The following is a 16,296-nucleotide window of genomic DNA, read 5'->3' on the forward strand; positions in this document are numbered from 1 at the left end:
GCTGGAGCAAACAATACTGAGCTAAATGGACAATAGGATGTCCTGGTATAAAGCAGCTTCATATTCATCAGCAACATTAAAACCAAAGGAGACAGCATAAAACAGTGCAAAACTGATAGGGTTTTTTTTAGCAGGGAGAGATGGCAGTGCCATTACAGGAAAGGCTGAGTGCTTGATACCTGGCAAAGGTGCAAGAGCCTCTGATGTTGATCTTCATGAATCTGAAAATGCCCCAGACCAGTGATGTAGCTAGCCGCTCGGGTGCCTGGTGCGGGGGCGTGTCTTGCAGTCAGGGGCAGGGCGAGCCTCCCATGGGGGCAAGCCTCTCGGATGCTTAGAGTCTCTTCGCTGCCTCCCCCTCAGCTGTAAAGTGGCTGAGGGAGAGGCAGTAGGCAGACGCAGGTCCCATGCTGCCATTTTAGGCAGTGTGGAACCTGCAGGCGCCTAAGCTACCACGTCACTCCTAAAAAGTTTCATGAGCCCATTTTTAAAAAAAAAACTCATTTTGTCACCCCATCCCCCAGTGATGACATCTGGGACACCCCGCACGCTCTTTCCTCTGCCACTGCCCAAAACCCTTGGAAATAAACTTTTTTTTCAGGGGCAATATTCTTGCTGAGAAAAACTCATATTTAAAAATTAAATACAGTGGTACCTCGGGTTACGTATGCTTCAGGTTACATACGCTTCAGGTTACAGACTCCGCTAACCCAGAAATATTACCTTGGGTTAAGAACTTTGCTTCAGGTTGAGAACAGAAATCGTGCTCCGGCGGCGCGGCGGCAGCTTCAGGTTAAGAACAGTTTCAGGTTAAGAACAGACCACCAGAACAAATTAAGTTCTTAACCAGAGGTACCACTGTACTTCCTCTCTTGCTATGAAGAACACCCAACTCTAATTATGTTGCAGTCTGAAATACCTGTAAAGATGGTGACTAGATTCAGACAAGAGGCCCTGCTTAACTTGGCTTGTTCAGAGGGGCCAGGGTGCAAAGAGCTGTGTGACTAACACAGCTAAGAGAGCTTTGCATATTTACTCAAAATACAACCCACCTAAGTAAGACAACAGGCCAACCTAAGTGTGCAAATGATTGACCCAGTGGTTTACTTAGAATTGATTGAGCCATTCAGTGCACACCTGAGGTTTACTTAGAATTAAATTCAACATTATCACTCTTAGATAAGTGTGCATTGGATTTTAGCCTAATCCTATGCATGCTTATTCAAATCTAAGTCCCAATATGTTCAATACTGTAGTGCTCACTTCTCCTTAAGTGGGTTTACTTTTTTTTTACACCTGGAAGTAAATTCAGACAGAATCAAATGGAAAGTCAATCTAATTCAGGACCTGTCTGCCTGGTCTAGCAGCTGCTCCCCAGCATCTTTTAACTCCACTGCTCCTACTTGTTTCTCTCTCTCTCTCTCTCTCTTTCCCCCCTCTCTCCCTCTTCTCCCCCCTCCTACTTGTTGCTGAATCCAGCTTCTGCTTATGGGCTTTCCATAGGCATCTGGTTGGCCACCATAAGAACAATATGTTGGATTATATGAACCCTTGGCCTGATCTAGTAAAGCTCTTCTTATGTCTCAGACAGAGGTGTTTTCTAGGTGTGCTCCTTTTAGACATTCAAATATGTTTCTTGCCATTAAATGTAGCTTGAGGTTGCGTTCAGAGCTCCACTCCCATATTTGACATACCTAAGGTCTTCCTGACCACACACCAGACCTGTTTCCCTCTTCCACGTTCACCATTCTCTTTTCAGTTTTGGAACATGTTATGTACTGAAGTTCTTACCCTGGGCCAGCAGGGGGATACTGTAGATAGTTTTCACTCAGGTCCACTATGCAAATAAGGGATTGAAAGTGACGTTCGGTGATTGGATAGTTACAGAAAGTAGTTACTGTTGCATTGTAGTGGAGCTCTATATAAGCAGGCTGGCTGAACCTTTCAGTTCAGTTCTGTTCTGGCCAGTGAATAAACAAGAGCTGTTTGAAGAATTGCTGTGTCGTCTGATATGTTCACCTACAACTTAACAGAACACATGTGCCCATGAGCCAGTTCCCAGAGACTGCTCTCAACTTGCATGCATTTAGTCCTAAACTGTGAATTAATACATAGCAGAGAATCTAATTCACACAGCTGTAGGCAATAACAAGGGTGTAGATGTTCAGCAACTTGTGATAGCCTTTAAAGGAGTCCTATAAATACATCACACTACACATAGGAAGGGAACTGCCACACACAGCCGCAGAACAGACTACCAACCAATCCAGTATGAGGAGGTGCATTCTTCCCTGACCTCAATGGCAGCCCTATTGCAAAAGGGCTTACAGAGCAAAGCAAAAACAAGCAAAGAGCCTTGCAGTGCTTTAAGAGACTAACAAATTCAACCTCACTTCATCAGATGCATTACGTGAAATCTTAGCAGCCATGCATATAAAGGGAAAATTGTAAGGTGGGATTTGAATGGCAATGGGATACAAAAGTTACAGTCAGTGATAATTAAAGCTTAAATTTATATATGTTGAATATGTGCCTTTAATATTTTACAGTAACCTTCTAAATGGGTAACAAATGCTGAGATGATTGTATTAACAGTAGGGCAGGGAACCATTTGCAAAAAAGAAGACAGCACAGACAACCTGGCACTGGTAAGTTGATTAACATATGCAGTATGAAAACAAATCTTTTGTCTTGATTGTATAAAATCACTTAACTTGATAATTGCGGAGATTAAGTGATCAAATCAAGACAAAAGATTGGCCATAGAAAGCAGAGATATTCTGGCATTGCTAAGGTTACTTAAGTAGCATGATTTAAAATCTTTTGCTAGCCAGCTACCAAATAATGCCCTTAGAGCAGGGGTCAGCAACCTTTATCAGCCGTGGCCAGTCCACCATCCCTCAGACCATGTGGTAGGCAGGACTATATTTTGAAAAATAAAATAAAATAATGAATTCCTATGCCCCACAAATAACCCATAGGTGCATTTTAAATAAAAGGAAACATTCTACTTATGTAAAAAGACGCTGATACCTGGACCGTCCGTGGGCTGGATTGAGAAGGCAATTGGGCTGCATCTGGCCCCCGGGCCTTAGGTTGCCTACCCCTGCCTTAGAATTAAGAAACAGTGCCTTTTCCTGTGGTATCACCAAACATCTTCCAACATCTAGAAGGGAAAGTGGCCTTCAGGCTGAAAAAAGGTTTCCGACTCTTGTACTAGGATGTACAGAAATGTAATTGGGAGTGACCCAAGGTTATTTTGGAATGTAAAACCCTTAGTTTATTATTCCTAAGTGTGATCATCGTTAAAATCATGTTGCACCTAAACAACACTTTGGGCTGTACCAGGTGTGCTCAGGGGGTGTGCCAAGTGTGCCCAAACATACTCTAATTTTATATATTTATTGAAGGGGATCAAGTGGATCAAGTGAGCTGCAGGCAGAAAAAAAGGCTGGAATGGATCCAGGGATGGCAGTTTTCTGCAGGCAAAAGCTGCAGATCCATTCCAGCCTTTTTATCTTGCCTGCCTGCCTCTCTCTCGTGTCTCTGCATTTGTCTGAGCGTCACTTGCCACTTTTGGTGGACAGATGTGTCGGGTAAGGGACAGCTTTTGTGCTGCACAAGCAATGTTGGGAAGGAGCCATCCTGCCCTCGGCCTTCCGGATTTGCCCTGCCTCTGGTCAGCTTAGCAGGAGTCATTTTCTCTGCTTTGGCTTCTTGACCACTCTTGTTGTTTTGTTAGCTCCGTGCCTCTTCACCTCTTCCTTGTGCATACCATATTTGCTTCACTCAGATGATCCATGGCAAGCCTGTAGTAAATATTCTTCATGATTTAAAATTGTATTCTGATTCCATCTTATACCTTGTATTCTATGGGATTCAAATGGTAATGCAACAAACAGGAGAGGCACTAAAAATACAATTAAAAACCATACAGCGTCTAGCACAGCGCATTGCAATTCAGGTGGTCCGTCAAGCAAAATTTCACGCGTTTCGGGAGGCGGCTGGGAACCAAACCAATCCCGGCCTTGGGTTGCCGAGCCTCGCTTCGTGCGCCAAGCGTGGTTTAAATGTCCCGCCGAGGAGGCGGGGCGGAAGCGGGCCGGTGCGCTCCTTCTCCCTCCCGCGGCGCGGCTTAGCGTCTGACCGGCAGGGGGAGGCGGCAGAGGCGACGGCGGGACGGTGCCTAGCGGGGCTCGAGCGCCGGCTGCAGCCTCAGCTGACCGAGGGGCGCCGCCGCCGCCGCTGCCACTGCCGTTGCCACTACCGCCAGCGCCGCGTCCTCGTCTTCCTCCCGCTCGGCCGTGCGCCCCTCGGCGAAGGAGGCCGCCACCCGGGCGGACTTGCGCCATGGAAGGAGCGCGGCTGCTGGTGCTGATGCGTTAGCGGCGCTGCCCTTGCTGCTTGGGATCCTGCCCGAGAGAGATCGCGGACGCCGGCGGAGGGATGAGCGGCAGCGCGGCGCCCCCCGGGCCCGGCTCGGGCTCGGCGCCCTGCCGCTTTGCGCACTACTTCGTGCTGTGCGGGATCGATGCCGACAGCGGGCTGGAGCCGGACGAGCTGGCGGGTAAGCCGAGGAGGGAAAGGGAGACAAAGACGGGGGCTGGGGGGGGGGTTCTGACCCTGTCCCCGTTTCTCCTTGCGAGGCACACAGTCCCTGCTCGGCCCCGGTCCGCCGCTGTCTTGCTCCTTCTCTCCCTAGCGCCTCCCCACGGAGCCTGCTCGCATCCCCTCCCCTCCATAGCTGTGCGCTGCTCCTGAGGATCGGGCTGCTGCTCCGCTTGCGCTGCGCCCACCCCGGCGGAGAGAGCAAAAGACGACTCGGTGGCCGCGTGCGCGCGGTCTCCATCTGCGCCCGGGTTGGAGCGCGGGGGTCTGCGCTTTGCGCCGGCCAGGCCCCGCGCACACGCCGCCCGAGGCTCCATTGCTGGAGACTTTACTTATTGTGTTCGCAGCTCCCTTTTTGTTTTTATTTCCCTCGCCCGCTCCCGCAACAGCTGAGGAGGAGCCCTCCTCCAAACACCCCGATGGTGCTCCTTTCCACAAGCGCCTTCCGCATTGCTTTTCCATGCACGGATCTTCAGGTCTGAGTAGCCAGCCTGGCTCTCCCTGCCCCTTTCTCCTTCTTCTTCGTCCTCCACCCGCTTCCCAAAATCGTGATGCTTCCAGACTGCAGTGGCCAGGTTCGGTTATGTCACTGCCAGGAGGACCCACGTTTCAGTGCAGTCCTCCTCCTCGCGGCTCAGGCTTTATTCCCTGTTCCCCACCCCCCGGTGCCCTGTGCTGCCACCAGGCCTTAGATAATGTGCGCTTGCGAAGGTCTTGAATGTTGCAATCGCCTCCCCTTCGAATGACCGCTATCTTGGGTCCAAAGAGCAGGGAAAGCTACCTTTGTAACTACTTTGGGAGACTGCAGTGCTTTCTTCTGTTCTCTGGAGGGCTGGGAAAGGGTTGCTTTAAGCCACTCTGCGCTGGGATTAGATAGCCAAGTTAAAACTCCTTGTTGCCAGCAGACGGAATGATGCTAATTAATATTTCAGTTTTGTATTTTGGCTGGCTAGATAGTTACAAATGGAAAAACATATCTTAAGAGGTTTTGTTTTATTTTTTGTACCATAGCTTTAGGTTTCTTTAAAATATATTATTATTTTTGGAAGGGCAGTAAGAGGTATTTATTTACACGTTTTGTTACATTTTAATTCCACCTTTTATCCAAGGAACTCAAGGTGTTTGAACCCTGGTCTCCCAGGCCCTAGTCCCAACTCTTTAACCATTACACCACGCTAGTTCTTTACATAACAGTGTGAATTATGCATTACAAATTGCAGGTAAGCTTGTGATATTGTTTGGGCCCATGCTGAGGTTCATCACTGCTAATATTACTCATTCTGTGCTAGTCATTGTATCAGGCAACCTACAAAAGTTAAGAGACACGGCTATGTACGCAAGCTTAATCTAGAAAATTCCGGTGAGGAAATGTGTTTAAGAGACGTCTAGTGAAAAATCCACTCTCCCCCCCCATAGGCTGTCATCCTACAATCCAGTGAAATCAATAGTTCCTAGTAAAAATCATTATTTTGCATTAGCTACCAATTTGACGAAGCCCCCCAATGTTTTTATCTATCCAAATACTTACAGACAGCAGACCAGTCTCCCTCCCCCTCATCAGATATCTGGGTATATTGTCCTTTTAGCTGGAATAGTTTGCTTGAGAATGATTAAAAAAACGAGTCTCTCCATCATCCCCAATCCTGAAAGTGTTTGTTGCATTCTGCTAAAAATACTGCTCATATGATTTAGAGTGATTTCAATAGGATTTGTCAAAAATAAATTGTAACTGGTTTAAAGCTGGAGAGATGCCAGAGGCTTTTCTCCGCATAGCTAGCTGTGGAAGTAGGAGAAAGTCTATCAAAATATAGAAAGGGGGTTGTAAGAAACTACAAAGACACCTTTTAAAAACGACCTGTGCTGGATACATGGCACTTGCATCTCTGAAAATAAAGTAGGTTAAAATTAAATTGTGCATCTCGTTCAGAAAACTCTCCAGATTCTGCAGTATGATGATTAGCCAATAAAGAAAAAGGGAGAGCTGTATTCAAACTTAATCGGGATCCATTTGTATGTGAAATAAAAGTAGCTGACTATTGTTGCTAAAGTGGTAATTCAGGTATAGAGAATCTGTGGTCCTCCAGGTATTGTTGGACTCGAACTTCCATCAGCCCCAGCCAGCATGGCCAGTGGTCAGGAATGATGGGAGTTGTAGTCCAGCAGCATCTGGAAGTAAACAGGTCTCCCCACTCCTGAGCTATTTACCTGCTTACCTTTTGCATGAGCATTGTGGCCAATTCTGAAGCTGAATTTAATAATTTTAGTAAAGTTTTTGGAATGAAAATAGCTTCTGCTCTGTACTTGCCTTAATTCAGGGTTATTAACTTGACACAAGGAAATTCTGAAATGCTTTTTATGATATTTGTCTTGACTAGGCCTACTCATGATGGTGAACTGTTCTTAAATTTTCAAAAGCAATGGATATAAAGAATTCTTCAGCTTTTGCTTGAAGTTGAGATCAGCCTCATTTAAATTCTTTGCATGCTCTTTAAAAAAACTAATTTGCCACTTATTGAGTGAGCTGGTGGCGAGTTTTCATTTAAAGTCTTAATTGTACACTTGCTGTGTGGATGACATTTTTGACTTGAAACAGGATGGTTTCAGAGTACTAATACCTGGTAAGCAATCAAATGATTAGGGCCATAATCTTTAACATGTAGCCCCTGATTCCATTGAGAGGATCCATGCATAAACAGGAATCCTTACCTGAATATAGATTTCATCTGTGTTCATTGCATTCAGTTGGATTTGATATGGGATAAGGGGTGATTGTGTTAATGTACCAGCACAGAAATTGCTTCCCCATAGTCTTCATTAGAAAAAGTTAGAAGTTCTTTGTGTTTTGGTGCAATTAAGTTGCATGTAACTTTGCTTTTAAAGCACTGCTGGAGCTGAATCTGGGTTATGTACTTGAAGTCTCATTGAGTTGTTGTTGTTTTTTTAAAGCAGTAATTAGCAAATTGTTTCTATACAATTTTTGAACTTTACAATTGATTTGACATTGCCATTTTGTATATGTTGCACATTGTAACTTTTAGTAATTTGATGCCCATTTATGTGATGAAATGATCTAATGTAATGTATACATCTGTGATGGAATCAAAGCTATTGTAATAAGGTTTTGGTTTCCCACCTGGAGCCTGAGTGTGCGTGTTGGTCTCAATCTCAAATATGGCTTCCGTTTACATAGATGCTTGTTTCAGAAATAGAACCCTGCTGGTTCCTCTAGCATTGAAGGTGCACCAGGGTTGATTTGCATAGTATGACCTTTGGGAGTTTTAACTAGAGTAATTTCCAATTCCTCTTTCTGAAAATAGGGGCATTTACATGGTGGTGTTGATTAGGAAGTTCTCACTGCTTGTAAGTGTGAATAGTCTTGTTGCTGTTTCCTGAACTGCAAAAGAAGATTTGCAGTATCCTGAAGGCTAAATGCAAAGAAGCACAGCAGGTGTCTTAAGTTGGAGAACCATTGATCTAAAGTTACCTTTTATATGCTAACTTGCTTTCAAACTGATGAGTAGTAAAGATGCTGTTAGATTCCCCCCCTTGCTGATCGTCTTTGCCAGGTTGGCTTATCAAGTTGGATATTACAGTTTTGCAGAATGTGTACAGATGTCATTAAGTTCATTACATTCCAAAACTTTATAAGAGTAGGCCTTCTGAAGTCAAGTCAAAGGCCACGATTCTATCACCAGCTGCTTTTGAAGTTCAGTAAATGGTTTGTGCGTCTGACTGCTGCTCAAGATTTCTTTCCATCATTTGCCCACTTAACCTGGCAGTAAGCTCCATTGAACTCAATAGGACAAAAAAAAAAAGAACTCAATAGGACTGACACCTTAGTAGACTTGTACAGGATTGCACAGTTAGTTAATAAAGTGTGTGGTTGGTTAAGTGAGAACCAGAAAAAACTTCTCTTGAGCCCCGAGAATTTGGGGGAATCTCCCATTAGTCAGAATAGGAAGAACTGGGCTGCCTTGACCAGTGGTTTGACCCTTTATGAGACAACTTCATGTATTCATGTCTTTGGTCCTCCCACCAAAACATCAGTTGCTTACAATTGGGCTGCAAGCTTTAATTGACTTAATTGGTAGATTAATCAACTAAATGGTTGCCTTTCAAGGAAGCTGTAGACGAGCTTGGTGTTTGCTTAAAAGTACAGTTTTAAAAATATTGTTTAGCTATAAATGCTTTTAATGTATTGATAGCCACCATGAGAGCCATTCCTAGCTGGTTGGCAGGATGTCAATTTCAGAATGAATGGATGAATAAATAAATAATAAAGCTCTAGTTGATTAATTGGCCTGGCAAATTTAATTGGCGGGGTTGAGATTCAAGGGCACACTTGGGTTTGTTTGTTTTTGCAAGCTATTTTTGATTTATTATCGTTTAATGGGGGAATCAAAAGGGAAATATTGAAAACTCGCTTCCAGAAGAAACATCCATATTAACGTGTTCTTTATTGCATATCTTCCTCAATGTGCACGGTGCTTTGCAAGCCCTAATGGACAGGTTCCTACATGAGAGGGCTTGCAGAGCAGAATCTGACATGGGAGGCAGTGGAGGAGAAGGAAGGGAAGGGAAGACAGTATAAACAAGAATAGGTAGTTATTTCAGCTACTGATGAGCACAAGGTTCCATCTGAGTGAATCCTTGAAACAACTGCCACATCCAAATCCCTGAGAGCTACTGGTGGCCAGGGTGGGAGGTGGAGTCTTCTCTTCCCTACCCTTTCATTGTTCATTCAACTGCAGTGGTTGGCATAGTTTCAGGGCATGTTTGGCATCATGCTTGGGGAAGAGGAAGCTGGGTCTGGATTTGGGCCTTCACCGCCTGCAGATCATGGATGGTGGGACTGTGGCGGAGAGCTGTGCTTTGTGCCAGGGTCCCTCTGGTGGCCCTTCTGCTGAATCCTATAGACTCTCAGCTGCCTGCCCCCGAGCATAGGATTGGCCTCATTTATCATTTACATCCTTTCTGGTGATGGCGGCTATTCTAGATAATAAATAAAACAACAATGAGACAATTAAAAAGCACCAAGGGGTTAGTCTCAAAGCAGGATATGGGGACTTAAGGGGTTAGAATATTAAAACAGATCTATTTTAATCTATTTTTGTTGGCCAGATGAAACAAAAATCTTGCTCTAATTCTAATAGACCTTGCACAACTTTGGGGGACTGTGTTATAACGTGCTTGGAAAGGAGTCGTGCTTTGACACTTCAGTTGCTGACAGGCAAAGTGAGTCAGCATTCCAGCGTCGTCTTGAACCAGGTGACCTCTGCCCTCCATGACTGAGGCAGTGAATGGAAGTTCATGTTCTTCTAGCATTGTCATTTGTATATGGGAAAACAGAAATTAGCACTTAACTTTTGGAGGAGACCGAACGCCTTGTTTGAATAAGAAATCCAAGGTCCATTTTGCAGTTAATGTTTTATGAACCTACAAAGCTGAATCACTGGAGAGGCAGCCAGCATGAAAGGCAGCCAGCATGGTGCCCTCAAATATTGTTGGATTACAGTTCTGATCATCCCATACCATTGGACGTGTTGGCTAGTTGGGTACTCCCACTGGGGTCTCTTTCTTATACCAGGAAGAATACCTGAGAATATTTCAGTAGGGGATTAGAATTGGGAACTTAAGCATGGAAAGTATATATTCCCCTACTGAGCTGTAGTCCTTCCTCCCGAAATCTGGTTGGAAACCTGAAGAAAGAATTACAAAAGATTATAGTGTCAGTCAGTTCTGGCAAAAACAAAATTAAATTAAAAAGTGTTCTAGAAACTTTAGTGATAATAGTTGTGCACCCATGTATTCTTCAAATAACTTTTTGCGATTTTCTGTTGATTTCCCATCCAGGGTCGGTTAGCTTAACTTCAGCAGTAGAATGGCATCATGTTCCTTCAGCCTCTTCACTGAGCCAATCTTAAAATGATTTACTGTGACATGAGCTTTTGTAGTCAGCAGTTTGCATCATCAGATGCATTAAGTGGACTGTGGACTTCTGGGCTGCAGCACCCTGGAGTATAAACGGGGGGGGGGGGGGAGAAGAGCAAAGGAAGTACATAACGAGAATGAAAATACTGCATCCTTATGGTTCAAGTGTCAAATGTGGTTATTTATCTGACTTCCCTACTGCCTCTCAATCCATAAGGATCCACCAAATAGCTTTCCTAAAATAAAACAATACTGTACAGTAACAATGGAACTGCTTCTGTTCCTTCCAACATGTGGCATGGCTTTCGTGTAGCATATTCTACACCCCTCCACACCACTTTTTTTTTATGTCCAAGGGCAGAGAAGGAGGAGCCTTTGGCAGTTGCCTTGGATAGATTGCTGAGTGATTGTTAATTTATTACAATGCTTGCAAGGTGTGAGGAGGGACAAAGTCTTGCAGCATTTTAAAGACTGAAGACATTTTATAATTAATGCCTTGCTTCTTTTATTTAAAAGGCTTATACGCTACTTTTCAGAACTGTCGTCTGACAAAACTGTCTGCAATCACTAAGATACATCTATAAAAATGATTTAAATACAAAAACTATTGTATCTAATTACAATAAGACCAAATAACCACAGGCTAAAACTAGCATCGGGTGCATGGTCCAACCATTCTAACTGAACTGTCGACCTTGCATTTTCATCCCCAAAGACCGTTCAAAAAAAGTACCTTATTTTTTGCTCTATAAGACTCACTTTTTCCCTCCTAAAAAGTAAGTGGAGATGTGTGTGCGTCTTATGGAGCGAATGCAGGCTGCGCAGCTATCACAGAAGCCAGAACAGCAAGAGGGATTGCTGCTTTCACTGCGCAGCGATCCCTCTTGCTGTTCTGGCTTCTGAGATTCAGAATATATTTTTTTTCCTCCTCCAAAAACTAGGTGCGTCTTGTGGTCTGGTACGTCTTATAGAGCGGAAAATACGGTATGTCTTTAGAATTCAGAGATGGGGGTGGAGGGCAGATGTTTTCCAGAAACCTCTCCCCAATCCCAGAGGTGTCCATGGTGCCACTACATATGAACTCAGTATATGCTTTGTATGATAGAGCACCAGAGCTTTATTAGTAGACAACTATTATAGAGCACTTCTTGGACAGATGCTTTTGACTCATTTTTTTGAAATGTGGGAGGCAAGGTGGGAACTTGTTAATGAAGCACCCCTTTTCGTTGTCCTTAATTTATTTTTAAAGTGGTACTCTCTCCAAATGATGCATATATCTTTCAGCCTGGTTGCCAACTAATTTTTTTGGTTGAGGGCCATCTCTAGCTGCAGTCTCCTGGAAGATCACCCCTGTTCCTCACTTTATATGCCTTTCCAGATGCATAGTATCTTCTGGTGGGAGATAATTTCCTTGATTATGTGCTTTGTGTTCTTTTTTCTGCACTTTTCGTGTATGTGTTGCTGTGAGTCCTTTGATGTATTAACTAGCAACAATGCTTTGCCTTGGTTATCACTTAATGATTTTCAAAAAATGACCTACAGGTTGCTCAGAGATGAGGACCTGAACATATGTTCTTATGTTCTTAAAACCTTATGTTCTTAGGACCTTGTGGCCCTCCAGATGTTGTTGGACTCCTGTCAGTCCCAACCAGCATGGTCAATGCTTTGGGGTGGTGGGAATTGCTGTCCCACAACATCTGGTGGGCAACATGTTTCCCTCCCCAGGTAGCTCATGCTTGTCACCAGAAGGGATGGAAAATGGATGGCTAATATCATAATAGCATGGGGAAAACTGTTTTGCAAATATATATGTTGTTTGAATATCAGAAATGCAGTTTGTGCAGTATTCTGAGTTGCAGGCCCCTTTTAGTTGAAGTTTGCTTGAAGGAAAAGTTAGGATTAGAGCTGAAAGAGGAAGTGGGAAAGAGCACCACTTTTCCAACTTCCTCCTTAAGTTCTAGGAATTTTTCAGGAGACCAAAAAGTAACCACCATTGCCAACTCATAACCAAGATGGAAGTCATTTTTAAGGGAAGGAGGAACAGGGGCCTTGTGGGCACAAGAGTTCCATAATGGGAAACTCTGCCATAGATGCTGGGTATTGAACTTGGATGCCTTGAAGTAATTGCAGGTTTCTGGAGACTATTTGTCTAGTACCCAGTTGCTTGCTTCTGTGCTTGGTGCTTGTCATACAAACATGATGTCAGTGGTACTTTATGCTGTCAGCACAGAGAGCATCACTTATTGGAGGCAGTTGCTATTCAGGCTGTCTTACAACAAAATTACTTGACCCACATATAAAGCGGCATCTCTTGTTCAGAAAGCTATAAATTGCTACGACCAGACTGGGAGGAATGACTGCACCTCTTGCTGTTCCATTTTCATCAATAGGATGTTGATTCTTGGAGCTCTTAGCAGAATCAATAAAGATGCTGATAGAATCAGACAGTGTAATACATTTCTTCACGCTTGACATGTTGTAATTTAAGATTGAAATGCCTGTACCTGCAGTCTGCTGTGTTCTTATTTTGAGGAATTCATTTTACCTTCTGAGTCTGAATTTGGAACTGAGTTCAAAATTTGGAGTAGCAGTACTGCTTTCATTGAACTCTTCTTACTTGCATCTGGGTCATCACCAGGACAATTGTTCTGTCCTGAATTAGGGTGAACTTATACAAATACCCTTCTAAACTGGGTGTCCTTAGTAGTCTGGTATGTGTGACTTGTATGAACTCGCATGATCAGAGCCATGTGAATGAAAATGTGGACAAGCACATACAGAATAATTTTTGGTTCCTTTCTCTCCTCTCTTATCCCTAGCCTCTTCCTCCCCTCTTGCTGGCTTATTTAAAATAAGTGCAGTGAATTCCCATAATACTACAGAAGTTCCTAGTCTGGTCTCCAAGCCAATAGAACAGGGATGGAGAACCAGTGGCTATCCAAATGGTGTTGGACTCAGTAACTCCCATGATCCCTGAGTTGTTAACCTTGTGGGCTGAAGCTGATGGGAGTTGGAGTTCAACACTAGTTGGAGAGCCACAGATTTAAGAGACTGGCTAAAGGCTACTGGAATCTATGTCACACTTAGGAAATCTGAGCTCTCCCTGTCTGATCATATTAAGAAAGCGTCCATGTCAAAGTCACAGTGAATTTAGCGGGTCTTGCTCCTAAGCATTAAAGTTCCATGGGGTTGTCTTCATCTGGAAAAATGACCCTGCTGAAACTCCATTCAATCCCTTGACTCAGCTCATAAATAGGCATGGAATGAACTTCTATCTTTTTAGCTTTCTTCTAAAATTCGCAATTGAGGTTAGACGTGTACGAAGGGTTAACCACCTAGAATGACCTCAGGTAAAGGCACTTGAGGGGATTCTTTTGCACTGGCCACAAAAACTATACTTTGCCATTGTTGGTTGCTGCAAGTGTTAGGATGGCTGCAGTCTTTCCCAACTTTGGGTCTCCAGCTGATTTTGGACTACAACTCCCATCATCCCTAGCTAGCAAGGTCAGTGGTTAGGGTTGATGGGAATTGTAGTCCAAATACAGCTGGAGACCCAAGGTTGGGAAACACTGGGTTAGAGTGTGGTGCTGAAAGCACCAAGGTTGCAAGTTTGATCCCTGTATGCGACAGCTGCATATTCCTGCATTGCAGAGGGTTGAACTAGATGATCCTCCGAGTCCCTTCCGACTCTGATTCTGTGACCAGCAATATACATTTGCTTTAACAGCCATACCTGAGGTGGAGTCTAGCTTATAGTTACTGAGAAACACTTTGCTAGGGCACATTGACATTGCTACCACTGTTCAATAACAGGTTCTCCTTGACGCTTCAAGCAGGTGATTGGGGTGGGGGAGTGTGGAGTTGCTTCTTCAAGATTTTTTCATAGTTCAGTTGTTCTGTTCCCAGCGGTGTTTGCTCTGCATACCAAGTACGTGGCGATTAGTTTGAAATGGGCACCTTCCTTTTCTTGTGCATCCTAAAGACATCACTTTTGATGCTCTTTTAAATCTCTCTTCAAACTAATTCCCCGATTAATAATGTCGGGAACCTGTTAACACAATGACACATCTGAAGAGTGAGCTTGAAAGGTATTTTCTTGCCAGTACTCCTGCTATGTAATATAAACATCAAGGATAACCTCAGTATAAATGCCCCTGCTTTGAAAGAGTTTTTGAAGTTTCATTTGTCACTGAGGCGGGATGCTTGTTCTTGGAAATTCCTGAGAAGAAATAGTGTCTCTGGCTATATAGAACTTTTTTCAGTGCTCGTGAAATATTGCTGGAAGGGAAAAATGTCATTTAGAAAGAAGAATTCTTAGGAAGGTAGAAGCCTAGTTTCAATTATAAAAGGGTCTGGAGAGTTATCATAAAGATTCCTTTTTGTAGAAAACATAACAAGCTGTGACATGTTGGCCAATTTATGGTGGGATTCTTGGGTAGTAGAATCCCCTTTTCTTAGGCTTTTCGTGAGTTGTGTGTTCATAGCTTTTGTGGGCTTTTCACGTAACAGGGAAACTTGAGACCATGTTGTATTGATGGAAGATGAGAAATAGGTGGCCAGGGGAGCTGCAATCTTTATCTGGATTTTTTTGAGGATTATCAAGACTGAGATTTTAAGCTGACAACGGCTCCTGTTGCAAAAGTGTTTTAGTTGCATCTTAGGTCGTCAGGTGCCATCTTAGGTTATCTACAGATACTTTCATTGGCAGCGCAAGGCCTGCCCACTAGGAATGTGAGAACTTTGCTGTTGATAAATTATTATTATGCAATGATGAGATAGATGCTGTGCATCTAAAGGCCATTGGAACACACAATTTGAACATCCAGCTTCTGGGAAATGGAGGTCTGGATAGAAAGCAAAAGAAGAGACCATCTGTAGTCAGCAGGGACTTGTTACCTTAACTGGTTGCTCTCACTTGTGAGCTGACCTCACCTGGAATCTTTACATGTCTTTACTAAATAAATGAAATGTATGGGCTTGTGGAGTCACCTGGGAAACTCTGACTTGTTGGTGTAATGAGAGTTCTGTAGTTAATATGATTGACATCTGTTCTTCTAGCTGGTGAAATCCCTGCCTGGTATCCCTCAGACCGTCAGTTTAAGACTTTGTATGGGTTAATCCCAGCTGTCAGTTTTGGTGGGTGCAGCCACAGACTAACCATGAGTCACTACTGCAACGTGGTGGCTGAAATGCCTAATGCAATCCTAGACTGCATCAGCAGAAGTATAGTGTCAACAGAAGTAACAATACCGCTGCCCAATCCTCATAACCCCCATGAAATTGCAACAAAGGTCTACATTCAGCCCTGTCGCTGCAGGTTGCCCATCTGTGGTCATCTAGAAGAACATCTGGGTGAGTTCAATAGAATTTTAGTAACTATCTGCCTAAAATAAAAGGTTGTGTAGATGGCAGATCAAAAGTTATATTAAAAGGGATTGAAGATTTCCTTCTGGGACTTTTGAAGATAAATATTTAACAACATAAATGGAAATCAATTTAAATGGTGCACTTGGCAGATAGTGGGTTTTTGTTTTTTTTATGTTGCTTTTTGGAAACTGTTTATCCAGAACACTCAATATTCAGTTTCTTTGTAGACCAGGCATAGGCAAACCCAGCCCTCCAGATGTTTTGGGACTACAACTCCCATCATCCCTGACCACTGGTCCTGTTAGCTATGGATGATGGGAGTTGTAGTCCCAAAACATCTGGAGGGCCGAGTTTGCCTATGCCTGGTGTAGACATTTGATATTTCCACAA

At 43.7% G+C, this 16,296-nt stretch overlaps 1 protein-coding gene across 8 annotated transcripts in view; it reads left to right on the top strand.

Moving 5' to 3' along the window:
* Window positions 1-4,142: 4,142 nt before the first annotated feature.
* Window positions 4,143-16,296, top strand: part of DENND5B (DENN domain containing 5B) — a 98,270-nt gene continuing 86,116 nt past the window's right edge. For 3 of the 8 annotated variants that reach the window (XM_083572206.1, XM_083572209.1, XM_083572211.1), the window contains exon 1: window positions 4,150-4,567. In XM_083572206.1, the coding sequence (XP_083428332.1) occupies window positions 4,447-4,567 (121 nt within the window). In that variant the 5' untranslated portion in view covers window positions 4,150-4,446. Of the gene's footprint in view, window positions 4,568-16,296 lie in introns of all 8 variants that reach the window. The other 5 variants (XM_083572207.1, XM_083572210.1, XR_014538670.1 and 2 more) reach the window with 4 other exon arrangements.

The sequence above is a fragment of the Podarcis filfolensis genome (genome assembly GCF_964270895.1).
Source record: "Podarcis filfolensis genome assembly, chromosome: 10".
In the NCBI taxonomy this organism is placed as follows: domain Eukaryota; kingdom Metazoa; phylum Chordata; class Lepidosauria; order Squamata; family Lacertidae; genus Podarcis; species Podarcis filfolensis.